The sequence below is a fragment of a genome, unplaced genomic scaffold, assembly GCF_019419815.1.
Source record: "Pyrus x bretschneideri cultivar Hongxiangsu unplaced genomic scaffold, Pyrus_bretschneideri_v1 Contig21, whole genome shotgun sequence".
In the NCBI taxonomy this organism is placed as follows: Eukaryota; Viridiplantae; Streptophyta; class Magnoliopsida; order Rosales; family Rosaceae; genus Pyrus; species Pyrus x bretschneideri.
Genome location: NW_025999513.1, coordinates 6,915,693 through 6,931,587, shown reverse-complemented (window position 1 = coordinate 6,931,587; position 15,895 = coordinate 6,915,693). Strand labels below are relative to the sequence as shown.

The following is a 15,895-nucleotide window of genomic DNA, read 5'->3' as shown; positions in this document are numbered from 1 at the left end:
ACCGCAAACCCACCCCTCCCTGTCTTTCAAATCTCATTAATCTCCCTGTGCAGCGGTACCAAAACAACCTTGAAAAAAAAAAACAAATTTCCATATGCTTTTTTAATACCTCCAATTTTTTTAACACCTCCATTAACCCCTCATAATAACAAACTACTAATGACACATTCTTCAAAGAACACGAAAACATAAAAATCATAAAAAAAATACTTTAAAAAAAAACCCAAATGGCAAAATGCCGGTATATATGATAGAGCAACAGCAGCACATGCTGCTCAATTCAATTCAATGTTGACTGAAAAGCCACCATTAAAGCCTTCAAGCTTGGGGCTTCTCCCACTTGAGTGGCTTCACAACCTCCCAGGTGAAGTCGGGGTCATCCCTGCCGAAATGTCCGTAGGCCGCGGTCTTCAAAAACCTATCATTGCCACCCCTCTTGAGATCCAGGTTGATGGAGATCATGCCTGGCCTGAAATCGAAGCTCTCCTTCACAATCTTCAGGATCTCCTTGTCGGGGATCTTCCCGGTGCCATAAGAGTCGACGAACACCGACAGAGGCTCGGGCACACCGATGGCATAGGACACCTGGACAATGCACCTCCTTGCAAGTCCATTGGCCACAATGCTCTTTGCGGCCTGCCTCACGATGTAGGCACCACTCCTGTCCACCTTGGTTGGGTCCTTGCCTGAAAAGGCACCACCTCCGTGAGCACCCCATCCTCCATAGGTGTCGATGATGATCTTGCGGCCGGTGAGACCAGCGTCACCATGAGGGCCTCCAATCACGAATCTGCCAGATGGGTTGAGATGGAAGATGGTCTTCTCATCAAGGTACTTCTCGGGGATCACAGGCTTGATCACATGCTCCTTGAGATCAGCGGCAATCTCATCGTTCGTCACGGTCTCATCGTGCTGGGTTGAAATCAGGACAGTGTGGACACGAATTGGGACCATGGCACCCTTGTCATTGACATACTCAATAGTAACTTGGGTCTTGCCATCAGGCCTCAACCAAGCACAAGTCCCGTTCTTGCGAACCTCAGTGAGCTTGGCACCGAGCTTGGTTGCAAGGACGTGGGTGAGTGGCATGAGCTCGGGGGTCTCATCAGTAGCATAACCAAACATGTGGCCTTGGTCACCAGCTCCAATTTCCTCAGGCCTCTTGGAGAAATGACCATGGACACCTTGAGCAATGTCAGGGCTCTGCTGCTCAATGTTCACAAGAACCTTGCAGTTGTCTGCATCAAGACCCACATCGTCTGATACGAAACCGATTGTGCGGCATGTGTGACGAACGATTTTCTCGTAGTCCACATTGGCCTTGGTGGTGATTTCTCCGAAAACCATGACCATGTTGGTCTTGGTACAGGTCTCGCAGGCAACCTTGCTGTCAGGGTCTTGTGCAAGGCAGGCATCGAGCACCGCGTCGGAGATCTGGTCACAGAGCTTGTCTGGGTGACCCTCATTGACTGACTCGGATGTGTACAAGAAGGTCTCCATTTCTTACAATCTGAAAAAAGAAAAATTAGCATAGCACACAATAAGAACATGCAAACTATAAGGCCTTAACTGCCAATCCTTCTGCAATCAAAATCTAAACTTCAACACACGCATACAGATTCAAAATCCCATACACGGCAAGAATTACCAAAACAAATGCATGCATAAATCGCTACCAGATCTGCAATGTCAGTGTCCATTTCTACAATCTTAATGGCCAACGGTGACAATTCGAAAAAAAACCACTACTTTCCAATAGATCTACTAAAATTATAAAAACCCAGAGTCAAATTTTACCAGATTTCACCAAAAATTCAATCAGCAATGTCAGAGTCCACATTCTAAAACCTTAATGTCCAACTATCACAATTCCACAAAAGCAACTACTTTTCAATAGATCTACTAAAAATAACAAATACCCAGATCCAAAATTTGCCAGATTTCACCAAAAATCTCAATCAGCAATGTCAGAGTCCCCCTCCTAAAACCTCAAAGTCCGACGGTCACAATTCCACAAAACTAACTACTTTCCAATAGATCTACTAAAATTAACAAAAACCCAGATCCAAAATTTTCCATATTTCCCCAAAAATTCAATCTGCAAAGTCAGAGTTCACATCTAATAATATCCAACGGCGACAGTTCGAAAAAAGCAGCAAATTTCCAATAGATCCGCTCAAGTTAACAAAATGACTCCAAGTCCACAACCACCAACTCAAAAACAACAGATCTAAAGGCAGAATTCAAACAAAACGAGACGAACCCAGATATCGAAAACCCAGAAGGGAGCAGAAACGCACCTATGAATCGAGAGAGAGATAGAAAGGGGGAGAGAGAGTTGCTTGAGTAGAGGAAATAATGGGTTGTAGTGTGTTTTCCTCCTCAAGCGGTTCGAGGAATTTTGGGGCTTTGAGGTCCCAATTTATAGGGAAACGGGGGTGGCCCGCCCCACCCTCCCAAAGCTGCATAATATGGGTTAGATTCATCTCGGTCACGTGGCATGGGAATCAGGGGGATCAAATTTAATCTCGGCCGTCGGTGGGGGTGAATCGGTGGGTGAATGATTAAAAAATGAGGGGGGTTTTAGATGGACGGAGGACGCGTTTACCGCGGGAATTACCAGTAATCCCACCAACCCCCAGCCTGTATTGATTAGTCTACGGTTTTGACTAATCACTCCCTTTTTTTTAAGTCAATTGACTAATCAACCCAAGCAAAATCAGAGTTGTACCAACCGCACGAGCACAATTTAGCTGGAGATAATCGTAACTGACCGATGTCTTTGGTTTGAAATTTTGTGTTAATTATATTTTCTGTTCTGCCGTGTTGGGTATGACATTGTTAATAACTCTCCTTGTATTATGTCGTGTTACTATTATGTCGTATTTAACCTATTGAGTTCAAACCTAGTAAAAGATAAAAAATATGATATAGCATATGTCACTATTAAGTTCCGTTCAGCACGATATAATATATGTCACTAACTTGTCGTCTGAGTTAATTGGTCTTATTGAAGTGTGAGGTTTTATTTCAAAAAGCCAAAATTTAATAGTCTAAGGATTGGTTTGGGATTGCTCAATTTTTTTTAAAAACAGCTTCTTAAAAAAAGTTGGGGCTTGAATTGTATTTGGTAAATGAAAGTTATAGGTCTAAAATAGCAAAAAACATAAGCAGCTTTACACATGTTTCTCAAAAAAGCATGGAGAGAGGATACCAATTAATGAAACTTTTATTTGACAATCTTACCCCATCTTTTTTTGATAAAAACACTTTTTGGCTTTATAGTTTACCATACTTTTTTTCATAATTATTTATTTTCATAGTACAGCAAAAATAATTTAAAAAAAAAAAAAAAAAAAAAAAACACCATCTCAACCCCAAACTAGCCTTAGTTTAAATTTGAAGTTTGACCTTTAACTGTTAGGCTTACCCGAACTCTAAGTTATTCCATTAAAAGAATAATTGAGATATACTATATGTATGTATACTTCGCATCACGTAATGTGTGGTATAAGAACATTGAATATAAACGCCGGACATACATGAAAAGCTTTATTTACCCTTTCGTGTGAAGTTTGGTGTTTTTTGGGTCATATTTTTTGAATAGTTTGGTAAGAACTATGAACTTATGTGGTAAGGTTTAAAGTTGAGTTGGGTCTTTCCCACCACAAGGCAAATGCTTTGGCTTATTTGGATTTGTATCACTCTCTATGGGTTGGGTGGGGTTGGTGAGTTTGTGATTTGGTTTTCCATCCTTTTCTACAATCTTCTTGAATTTTTTATGGTACCACCACCAACCCCCCAACTTAAGAAAATATTAAATATATAGAACGTGCTCTTTTTATTTTTTATTTTTTTTGTTTTTATTTTTTTTATGAGTCGAGCAATACCGTTAATAAGTTAAATGTTAATTAACTACCGACAAGGTTCAAATTCATACCTTCATGCAAGAACATAACATCTTTCCACCATTGTGGTAAAATACCACTTGTAGAACATGCTTTATTAAATCTACAACAAAATCTATAGTTCGAGAAAAAAAAATCTACAAATTGCACAACAAAAAATAAATAAATTAAAATTGTTGATGCACAAAATCAGTGAAAACTTTGGAACAACGTAAAGTGTCAAGTTTGTGACCTTTGCTCAATTGCTCCAATCACTAGTGAGGATAAATATGTAAAGAGATAAAGATAGGGAAGCAAACACAAGATTTACGTGATTCATCCTAAGTTAGCTACATGCACGGAGTAGAGGAGTTCTCGTTAATAGTGAAGGGTTTACACAAATACATAGGTTCATGCATAATCATCATTAGTGAGTTCTAATGACTAGTTTAAGTACAATAATGACATTAGAGATTCACTGTAGGAGAATGATTTTCTTTTATAGTTGAGGAGAGTCTCCAGCTTTTGTCCGTGGTTGATGTGGGACTCTGAGCTTTATTCTGAAGTTAACATGTGTCGTGCTGTGATTGGCCTCTTGGTTGGAGGGAAACTCTTGTGCTTTGGCAGGGGTGCCTCAACATGAACCCCTCATTAGATCCTTGAAGATATGAAGTTGACCGATATTTGATAGGCCTGCAATAGGCTACCAATAATATGGTTCAAATTCACCGTTTGTGAGAATCGAACCTAAGACTTCTTGCTTACAAATGAAAAAAATACCACTAAGTCATAGTACTAAGTGCCTTTAATACGCCTATTTTAATACACCCTTTATACGCGGGGGACCTATGGCCTTGCTCCAGTTGCTCGTTGACAGGTTAGGCTTTCTATGCCCCTTGCCTTCTCATGGATTAAGCCCATTCAAATGTTGACCCAGTTAAGAACATTTAAATTCTGGTCAAGGAGATTCTGAGTTTAAATGTCGTGAACAATATTTCTCGATCAAAGAACGTGGCAACAAATACTTGAAAGCGGACTAGGGTTTCAACTTCTGCAGGATCCTTCTCCTATCTTCTACTAACCGAACCAAAAGAATAACCGGATATACCTTCAACTTCTTCCACAATTTCTCGTTTTTGTTAAAGGTATATAGGAAATATCCTGTTGAAAGATACCATATCCTTTCTGATTGGGCTGAATCCGACCCAATAAATCCCACAAATAGCAGAAAAAGCCCAAAAATCTCGGCCTAAAAGCGACCCAGCAACGTGTCGGTGGTTGAGAAAAGGAACGTCGATGCTTAAAGCAACAGAAAACGACTTGTGAGGTGCGTATGTGAGCGGTCTACGTAACACCCGTAGCTTTCTCCTCCTCGACACGTCTTTCTCTCTCTCTCTCTCTCTCTCTCTCTCTCTCTCTCTCCCACCCCCCAAAACAAACTTTTTCTATAAATTTGGAAGAAAAAAAGCTCCTCATTTTTCCTTTGATTGGTTTCGTTTCAGACTTTTTTTAGACTCTCTCTCTCTCTCTTCTTTCTCTCTAAATCGAAAAGGAAAAAGGTTCAAGCTTTATGGGGAAGATCCAATCTTTCAAGCAGGAGTTCTCATTCGGTTTGATTTTCCCTCCTTTTTATAATTTCATAAGTTACGGAAAGGGTGAATATTGGGATGTTTTTGGGTGCTAATTTTTATTTTATTTTATTTTTGTATAGATGAACGACTTGAAGAATCAAAAAGTATAATTGCAAAGTACCCGGATCGAGTTCCGGTGAGTTTTTATATTTTATTTTCGTAAAATTGTGTGTGAAATTGTGAATTGGAAATGCCAAGATCCTGGGAAATAACGCACTTGGAATTTGGAAATACTGAAATTTGTTCTTGTTGATGATCTTTTGGTTGATTAGGTTTTCTTACTTTGTTTCCGCGTTTTTGGTGATTAATATTTGTTAAAGATTTAATTATTATTTTATTACAATTTGACATTGACCCGATTGAGAGATCATAACGTTTTAGTGGCTGAAAGATTGTGAGAGATGCATGCTTTGAAATGGCAAATTTTTGGTTTGTGTGTTGAAGAAAGTACAAATTTTAATTCACGTCGATTACGTATGTGAAGAATCTCCGGCCTGAAGTTGTTTTCATTATGTTATGTGGTTTAGGATTCGCTTTCAGGCTTTTTTCTTTTGTTCAAAACTTTCGAAACACAGAAGTAAATTTGAGTTTTAACATGATGGTTCCCATTGTTACCTCCGAGAGTTGTGTATCGTTGATCGGTGTTTTTTTCATTGCATTTCGTGAATGGATCTAACAATGTTCGGAGGAAGTGATTTTTTTAGGAAGATTTTATATTATAACCGCACATTACAATCATAAAGCCGCTGAGAAGCGACACGGTTAGACTTTATTGGAAGCATCTTTGCGAGGTCGGATAAGTTGTCAAAACTGATTAGGGTGTTCTTTTTATGTTTTTCTGCAGGTGATCATTGAAAGATATTCCAGGACAGACCTGCCTGAAATGGAAAAGAAAAAGTATGTTTAAGTTGTCAAAGTTGTCTTCATTTTCTACAAGGTCAATGTTTCTTTCGTCAAGAACAAACTTAAATGCCATATGACATTCGAGTTTTATAATTCCAGATCGAAACTTGTAAATAACACTTTCAAGGATCTAGGAATTTCGATATTCTTATTTCCATCTCTAGGTCCTTCTTCCCGGTTTCTTTGGCAGACGTGTAGTAATCCTGACTATATAACTCTTCGTTCTTGAAAACAGAGAGCTTGGCATCTGTTACATGCTCTGTGTTCTGAGAATCTTTGTTGCTTCCTTTTCTGCCCTTAAGTAACAGATGTGTACTTGGATGAATTTCCTTTATCTGCAGTTTTGTATAATCCGAGTATAGATAATTAGTTCAAAAAGTTAGTAGAAATTGGTTGGTTTACTTCCCCGACAATTTTAGCTAATTGTTTATCCGTTCTCACTTTAAGGGGAATAACCTCTATTCCGTGTTTCCTTGTTTCTTCTAGATTCCTGGTTCCTAGAGATATGTCTGTCGGGCAGTTCATCCATATCTTAAGCAGCAGGCTTCACTTGACCCCGGGGAAAGCTCTTTTTGTTTTTGTGAAGAACACTTTACCTCAAACAGGTAAAGAGCGTGTTGTCATCCGTTCGACCAGTACAATTTAGCGCTTGCATCATGTTTTCGGAGCCACTTTAACACTTTATTATGTGTATTTCATTTACAGCCAGTCGCTTGGATTCCATCTATGAAACTTACAAGGAGGATGACGGTTTCCTGTATATGTGTTACAGCAGCGAGAAAACCTTTGGCTAATCTTGCCATCTCCTCCCCTAATTATCTAATCGCCTCGTCCATATCAGTGACTTGTAAGTATTCATTGTTAACTTGTTCTCAATCAGAACGGACCTGTGAGGCTTGCTTCACTCTCCATTATCATGTTCTTTGTATATTTGATTCTTTGTGAATTCTGTAAAGTTCGCAACTTTTAATAAATGCAACATTTACCTATTCAGTATTGTCTCATTTTTCTTTCCAATCCCAATGTATTTCCTGACTTTGCCTCCGTAAACTATCAAATTGAAGTTCCAACAAAAAAAAAGAGGATTTTCTACGGTGCCCCAGAGTGTAGGATACTCCGGTTGCTTTAACCGTTTAGATCTTTGTTTAAAAATAAAGAAATCAAAATTTAACGATTAAAAAGTTTGGAGTATTATGCTCTTGAGCCACCATAGAAGGAAAAATGAAACCGAAAACAAAGAAAGGTATATGAAGAGCAGATTGATGTATTTATTCATCATGTAGTCACAAACGATACGATGGTATTCACTAGTGAAATGAATGTGTTTTTAACACCATATTCGGCTATCTTTACTATTTTACACCTCTAAAATTTCACACAGCAGGAATTTTGTACTATTTTACTATTTGGCTACACTGCAACAGTAATTCCATGGACAGTGACTTCTGCCTCCACAATGCAAGTATCCTTCAACACTAACCCCCTGTTTTCCTTGTTGAAATATCCTAGAGTAATAAATCCTATCCATCCCCTCACCGAATTTGTGGCACTGAACCAGTGATTTGCTGCAATCACCAACAACAATTCTCAATTCAATAGTATATTGGAAAAAAAAGGGTAAAAGGTGACTCCAAGCTAATAAGACCATCTATTGTAAACAGCTTTACTCTTACGTTGCAAAGAGTCTGTTTCCACAAGGGTAAAACATGCAAATAGAGTTGGTTTCGAACTTTTAATAAAATATAGAACTGGATGACACTAAACAAATTAAATTGTTGTCTATATACGGGTTTATTGTCCAGTTGCTGAAAGCATTCAGTTGCTTTCTGCTAAATACTAGAAGTTCAATATGAGTTTCAACATTTCAAGAGTGCACCAAATGGGCATGCCCCGGACACTGCAGTCTTCAAGTTCTACATTCTTGAAGAAACACTAGAATGTTTTCAGAAAATGGACCGTGAGGACGACTGACTGGGCTGCCCGAATCCCAAAACAAATTAAACCCTAAAATCTTTCGCTACGACCAACCGAAATTTTGAACATTTTCAGTAGGTTGCAATCAGAAATCTCGATATTGGCTTTCCACTGAACGCAGGTTCAATAGTAAGTATCACCAACATGGTACGCCATCACGACTCAAACACCTCCAAGAACTAGAGTCTCATCGTCGTTCATGGTGGGAATTTCAGCATGATGGCGGTAATAAAACCACCCTTAATTGAATGTTTGTTAGATGTTCTAATCCTTGTTTGCTGGTATGATTATGTAGCAGTAGGATTAGGCAAAATCTTTACCTTTATCATCCCAATGCCGGGCATTCAGCCGGTCTAGGATCCGTAGGGTAAACTTTGCATATATTTGACAGCCAGGAGGAAGAGATTTCGGTTCGGCTAACGTCAGATAAAAAGCCAGATGGGTTCCAACTCCGTTGTCTTTTCCCTTGGGATAGAGCTGCATCTTCCTGCAACAACCACCAACACATTTACAACACTTTCAGATAAACCGCGCTTAAGTTTTCGATATCTTCGAGAGAAATTTCTTATACCAAGAGCGAAGTCTAACAAGTATAGTGTTATATACCATTTCTGGTCTCCAGCAATGAATGTTTCTGAGTCATAGGATTCCGCATCTAGCTTTGATACGTTGTCAATCCTCCAAGTATTCTTGTACATAACAGGATCCTTTACCATTGATAGACGCTCTCCTTTGCCTTTGCTTGTCTCCTTAGAAACGAAGACCTCTGCTCCCAACACACAAGTGTCATCTATGAGAAATCCATTTGAAGCTTCAGTGAAGACTTGTGGGAAAGAAATTGATCGAATCCCCAATCGAGTTTCATCCTATGAAACCGCCTTTCCTTTGGTTCTGAGCAATGCATATTTTAAAAAGATTGGAAAATGAGACGACACTTTACAAATATGAGAACTATAAGCCTTTTTTATTCGTTGAGTTAAAAGAAGAAATGGTACCTTGAAGAACGAAGTAGTTGCCGTTATTCTGATCGAGTATAAACAACCTGAAAACAGCATACACTTCCGAAGAAATCTGGGGAGCAGTTGCTCCAGACATTACCAAGTAGAGAGAGACGTGCTCTTTCACATTCCTGTTCTTGTTTCCATTCGGATAGAAAACCAGTTTCCTGCAGCAAAACAGCAATTTATAGTACTCTAACACAGCTCCAAAAACAGAAGAAAACACTAGCAATAAGTGCAAAGCTTATGAGAAAAGGAACAGTAAGAACTTGTTTTCAGAAATAGAAAGGATTGTACCATTTGTATCCTCCAGCTTCAAAGTCCCCAGATTCATATTTCTCCAAGTTATGTTTGGTGAGCAACGAAATCGATTGTACTTTTACTGTGTAATGGGTTGGTGGTGCATCCGAAATTGTTCTCAGTATCCCTGAAAATAAACGTGTACATTAGCTACTAATTTTCAACTTCAACACACTCAAGCAAACAGATAAAGTATCTTACCATCTTGGTCATCGAAGTTGAGACTCTTCATATCAACAAACTTGATTTTCCGATAAGTCAATACAAGTTACAAAGGATTCAACCGGGTTTTCTGTTCTAGAACCAAATATGTTTTCCTGCTTATAAGGAAAAATTAAAGGTGTATTATTCCTAACTTGAAAGCTTTTAAGGATAGAAATGTTATACTTTGCTTCGAAAGGGTTGCCATTGTTTCATTTGAAGGTATCCATCACCTGCTTGTAAGGAAAAATATAGGTGTTATTCCTAACTGGAAAGCTTTAAAGGATATAAATGTCGCAGATGATACTTTACAGCAGTGGCGGAAAGCAATCATGCTTATGCATCTTGGTGCAGGTTCGATCTCTACCAAAAAACAAAGAAAGGTATATGAAGAGCAGACAATGATGTGTTTATTCACCATGTAGTCACAAACGGTATAATGATATACACAAATGAAATGAATGTATTTTTAACACCTTATACGACTATCTTTACAATTTTACATTCCAATGTTTCACGCAGCAAGAATTTTGTACTATTTTACTATTTGGCTATAGTGCATCAGTAATTTCATGGACAGTGAAGTCTGCCTCCACAATGCAAGTATCCTTCAACACAAACCCCATGTTTGCCTGGTTGAATAATCCCAGAGTAATAAATCTCATCCATCCCCTAACTGAATTTGAGGCACTGAACCAGTGATTCGCTGCAATCACCAAAAAGGATTCTCAATTCAATAGTATATTGGAAAAAAGGGTAAAAGGGTGACTCCAAGCTAACAAGACTCTCCGAGTAGGAATATCTATCGTAAACAGTTTTACTCTTACGTTGCAAAGAGTGTTTCCACAAGGGTAAAACATGCAAATAGAGTTGGTTACGAAGTTTTAATAAAATATAGAATTGGATGACACTAGACAAATTAAATTGTTGTCTATATACGGTTTATTGTCCTGTTGCTGAAAATATTCAGTTGCCTTCTGCTAAATACTAGAAGTTCAACATGAGTTCAACATTTCAAGAGTGCACCAAATGGGCATGCCCCGGACACTGCAGTCTTCAAGTTCAGCACATTCTTGAAGAAGCACTCGAATGTTTTCAGAAAATGGACCGCAAGGACGACTGATTAGCCACCCGAATCACAAAACGAATTAAACCCTAAAATCTTTCTCTACGACCAACCGAAAATTTTGAACATCTTCAGTAGGTTGCAATCAGAAATTCTCGATATTGGATTTCCACTGAACGCAGGTTCAATAGTAAGTAACACCAACATGGTACGCCATCATGACTCAAACACCTCCAAGAACTAGAGTCTCATCGCCGTTCATGGTGGGAATTTTAGCATGATGGCGGCAATAAAACCACCCTTAATTGAACGTTAATTGAACGTTTTTTAGATTTCCTAATCCCAAAAGCTTTACCCTTACCATAGTCATGCCTGTCAATCAGCTGGTCTAGGATTCATAGGGTAAACTCTGCATATAATTGACAGCCAGGAGGAAGAGATTTCGGTTCGGCTAACGTCAGATAAAAAGCCAGATGGGTTCCAACTCCGTTGTCTTTTCCCTTGGGATAGAGCTGCATCTTCCTGTAACAACCACCACCACATTTACAACACTTTCAGATAAACTGTGCTTAAGTTTTTCATTATCTTCGAGAGAAATTTCTTATACTAAGAGTGAAGTCTAACAAGTTTAGTGTTTATACCATTTCTGGTCTCCAGCAATGAATGTTTTTGAGTCGTAGGATTCCGCGTCTAGCTTTGATAATTTGTCAATCCTCCAAGTATTCTTGTACATAGTAGGATCCTTTACCAATGATAGACACTCTCCTTTGCCTGTGCTTCTTTCTTTAGAAACGAAGACCTCTGCTCCCAACACATGTGTCATCTATAAGAAATCCATTCGAAGCTTGAGTGAAAGCTTTGTAGGAGAGAAATTGATCAAATCCCAATCGAGTTTCATCCCATGAAACCGCCTTTCCTTTGGTTCTGAGCAATGCATATTTAAAAAGATCTGAAAATGAGACAAAGCTTCCCAAATACGAGAACTATAAGCCTTTTTTAATCGTTGAGTTAAAAGAAAGAAATGGTACCTTGAAGAACGAAGTAATTGCCATTGTTCTGATCGAGTATAGACAACCTGAAAACGGCATAAACTTCTAAAGAAATCTCCGGAGCAGTTGCTCCAGACATTACCAAGTAGAGAGAGATGTGGCCTTTCACATTCCTGTTCTTGTTTCCATTTGGATAGAAAACCAGTTTCCTGCAGCAAAACAGCAATTTATAGTACTCTAACGCAGCTCCAAAAAAAGAAGAAGACACTAGCAATTAACTGCAAAGCTTATGAGAAAAGGAACAGTAAGAACTTGTTCTCAGAAATAGAGAGAAAGGATTGTACTATTTGTATCCTCTGGCTTCAAAGTCGCCAGATTCATATTTCTCCAAGTTATGTTTGGTGAGCAACGGAATTAATTGTAATGTATTTTTACTGTGTAATGAGTTGGTGGTGCATCCGAAATCGTTCTCAGGATCCCTGAAGAGAAACGTGTACATTAGCTACTAATTTCCAACTTCAACACACTCAAGCAAACAGATAAAGTATCTTACCATCTTGGTCATCGAAGTTGAGACTCGTCTTATCAACAAACTTGATTTTCCGATAATTTAATACAAGTTACAATGAATTCAACCGGGTTTTCTGTTCTAGAACTAAATATGTTTTCCTGCTTATAAGGAAAAATTAAAGTGTATTATTCCTAACTTGAAAGCTTTTAAGGATATATAGAAATGTTGTGCTTTGCTTCAAAAGAGTTGCCATTGTTTCATTTGAAAGGTATCCATCACCTGCTTGTAAGGAAAAATATAGGAGTTATTCCTAACTAGAAAGCTTTAAAGGATATAAATGTTGCAGATGACTCTTTACCGACAGTGGTGGAAAGTAATCATGCCTATGCACCTTAGAGCGGGTTCGATCTCTACCGATCCTCTCCCCCCGAACACTAACAATTGATCCTAGCAATGCTATTGTTTGTCAAGAAAAAGAAAGGATAGAACCGTCATGCTTTGCTTCAAAAGGTTGGCTTTTTTTCATTGAAATGGTATCCATCACCTGGTTTTAGGTGCTTCGAAACACATATTCTGCAATTTTCTTTCTTATTCAACTGAACAATTTTTACGGTTTAGCATTGTCAAGGAAGTTAAGATTGCACAAGCAAAACAAAGTTTCAGCTATACACAAGAGATGTTAGTCGTATGACATTACTGGTCAAGACTCGATATATTTGGCGCTCAACCATATTTTTGAACAAAAAATGCATTTCAATCATTTTTGAAACAAAAGCACAAACTTGAGCCCAACATAAATTCAAAGATAAAAATGCGTTTCAACCACAAGTCATTTGGTGGGAAAGGATTGCTGCTCTAGAGTTCTATTGAAGCGCCACATTTAGTACAAACCCTATCGTAGACGCAGAACTTTCATTCATATTCGCAAGTCAGTTAATATCATTTTAGCAACATTGAAACTGAAGACTAGCAGACTGCAGTGCTTTTGCAGCTCCGAGGAAAGTGACATTGGCCTCCACTATGCATGTTTGAAAGTGTCCAGTGGAATGAAACAAGGCCAACCAACACTTTAATCCGAGACACTGAACCAGCGATTAGCTACACGGAATAAATCCTCATGTTATATGGGACTATATACATAATTTAACATTGAAGGCGACCAAATTTACCTTCAGAACACTTGTTCAAGGAAGGGATTTATCTACAATGCGCAGGGAAAGCTCAGCAAACACTTTAGAATCATGAAGGTCTTCTGAACCATCCAATTCCAAGTAAAGTGAAATATGAGTACCCTTCCCATCATAATTTCCTTTCGGACAAAGCTGAATCTTCCTCCAGCGACCATCACAAGAGGTATATGAGAACATTTCAAGATTCCATTAACCTTTCAAGTTTAAATAAAAGGCGCAGTTTTTTACATTAGAAGCAAAACTACAACTTGACACCTTAAGGGATAATGTAAACATTATGTACGTGCAAATTGCATGTGTAGTTCAAACCTCTGAAAGTGTATCCATCTCTTTTATGTTAGATGAAAATTGACTTCAGCAAAGAAAAGGTCACTAGTACAAAAACATATTTGCGCGACAGCAACTTGCGCAACGGAGCAAATTGTGTTGCGCAATGGTGACAACAAAGTGTCACACATGGACATTTTGTGCAAATCAACTTTGCGCGATAAAGATGTGTGTCGCACAAAACATCTTCGCGCAACAAAGGTGTACCTTCGTCGCGCAATGTTGGAAAAAAAAAGTGGTAAAAGTCTTGGTTTGGTGGCAAAAACTTGCGTGACACATAGACAGTGTCGCGCAAACGTCCTTTGCGCAACGTTTTGTTTCACCATTGCGCAAAGACTATTTGCGCAGCGCGGTATATGCGTCGTCGTACAAGTTTTTGCTCCAAACCAATACTTCAACCGCTTTTTTTTTTTTCCCAACATTGCGTGACGAAGGTATACATTCGTTGCTCAAAACTGTTTTGTGCAATAGAGGTACACCTTCGTCGCGCAAAACTGTTTTGCGCAATGAAGATTGCCGTTGTGCAAAACTGTTTTGCGCGAAGGGAGTGTACCTCCGCCGCTGCAAAGTCAACGACTTTTTCATCTTCACTAAAGCAGTTTGGGAGGCAGAAACTGCAAACCTAGTTGCAGCAGCTACCTCCCTCCCCCATCTCTCTTCAAAACCTTCTCCAATCCCTCCCTTGCTCTTAAAGTTATCATACAAATATTTCATCTCTCTTCATCATGCAATCCCTCCCTTGCAAGCCAGGACTGGAGAAATCGGCGATGGCAAGACTTTTGGTAAGTCTCTAAGCTTGTTCATTTTGAAACTACAAAGATACAGTCTACAGTAAGCACGTAAGCATGTTAAAATAAAATTTAAATGAATAATTATTACTTTAACATGTTAATATCGATTACTTTAACATATATAATTATTAAATTGTGTTGAACATGATGTAAACTGAATTAAACTATAACACCTATATAAGTTAGCTTATTTTCAGACAATTTTTTAGGTATACATAATTGTTTGATGGCTTTGCAACTTTCTATTTTGTCACCTACAGATGTTCTAAGAGATACACATACCCCTCCAGAATCTGGGAGGATCAGAATTGTTTGATGGCTTTGAACCTTTCCATTTTGTCACCTACAGATGTAGATACGTATTGTCGTCGCGCAAAGACATTTTGTGCGATGCAGGTTGTCTCTTCGTTGCGAAAACCCTGCTTTCGACGAAGATTTCATTGGCCTAATTTTCAGGCTACGTTTTTTTTTATTTTGCGCGACGAAAGTACTTACATCGCGCAACTGTTTTTTTTTTTTTGTACTAGTGGGTATTGATAAGATAGTAAATTGAAAGCCTATTGGAGATACGATTTCAGGTCTTCAGCAATTAAGAGTTGTGAGTAGTAACTCTCAGCATCTAACATTGAAAAGTTCTCAACCTTCCAAATAAAACATGCTTGCACTTAACAGCATCCTTGATCATTGATAGACGCTCTCCCTTTCCTATTCTTCTTCCTTTACAAACAAAAACGTCCGCTCCAAATACACTTCCATGAGCTATCCATTGGAAGCATTAGTAAACGCTTTAAGAGGGATGAATTGATCAAAACCCGAATAAGGCATAATCCCATGAAAACACTTTCCCTTTTCATTGACATCTAGTTAAGAAATGCAACATAAAAATGGATCACCAAATTAAAAGTAAGACTAAGAAAATATGAAAAAGAATGACTCGTCACATCTACTTGATGAAATAAACTTGATGATGCAATACCTTGAAAAACCAAGTACATCCCTTTCTTCTGATCAAGCAAAAAGAACCGAAATCAACATAAACTTCCCAACCAGTCTGTAGGGAACCAGCATCCGCCATTTCCAAGTAGGGAGAGATTTGGCCTGCCACATTCCTCGTCTTGTTTCCATTT

The 15,895-nt window shown here is 38.6% G+C and overlaps 2 protein-coding genes and 2 pseudogenes across 3 annotated transcripts; 1 reads left to right on the top strand and 3 right to left on the bottom strand.

Annotated features, from left to right (window-relative positions):
* Positions 1–69: 69 nt before the first annotated feature.
* On the bottom strand, positions 70–2,455 carry LOC103950307 (S-adenosylmethionine synthase 2). 2 transcript variants are annotated; one of them, XM_009361497.3, is made up of 2 exons: positions 2,301–2,455; positions 70–1,510 (listed from the first exon to the last, which is right to left on the bottom strand). In XM_009361497.3, the coding sequence occupies exon 2, from the start codon at positions 1,498–1,500 to the stop codon at positions 319–321; it is 1,182 nt and encodes a 393-aa protein (XP_009359772.2). In that variant the 5' UTR covers positions 1,501–1,510; positions 2,301–2,455; the 3' UTR covers positions 70–318. The 2 variants fall into 2 exon arrangements, with proteins under 2 accessions (XP_009359772.2, XP_048440382.1); XM_048584425.1 differs by having other exon boundaries at positions 2,264–2,410.
* A 2,875-nt stretch (positions 2,456–5,330) lies between these two features.
* Positions 5,331–7,414, top strand: LOC103950306 (autophagy-related protein 8i). Its single transcript, XM_009361496.3, has 5 exons — positions 5,331–5,497; positions 5,599–5,654; positions 6,363–6,415; positions 6,908–7,026; positions 7,127–7,414. Exons 1-5 carry the CDS (start codon positions 5,458–5,460, stop codon positions 7,213–7,215), a joined length of 357 nt encoding a protein of 118 aa, XP_009359771.2. The 5' UTR covers positions 5,331–5,457; the 3' UTR covers positions 7,216–7,414.
* Positions 7,415–8,218: 804 nt separating this feature from the next.
* Positions 8,219–10,228, bottom strand: LOC103950426 (annotated as a pseudogene).
* On the bottom strand, positions 9,955–15,843 carry LOC125477393 (annotated as a pseudogene).
* Positions 15,844–15,895: the final 52 nt, after the last annotated feature.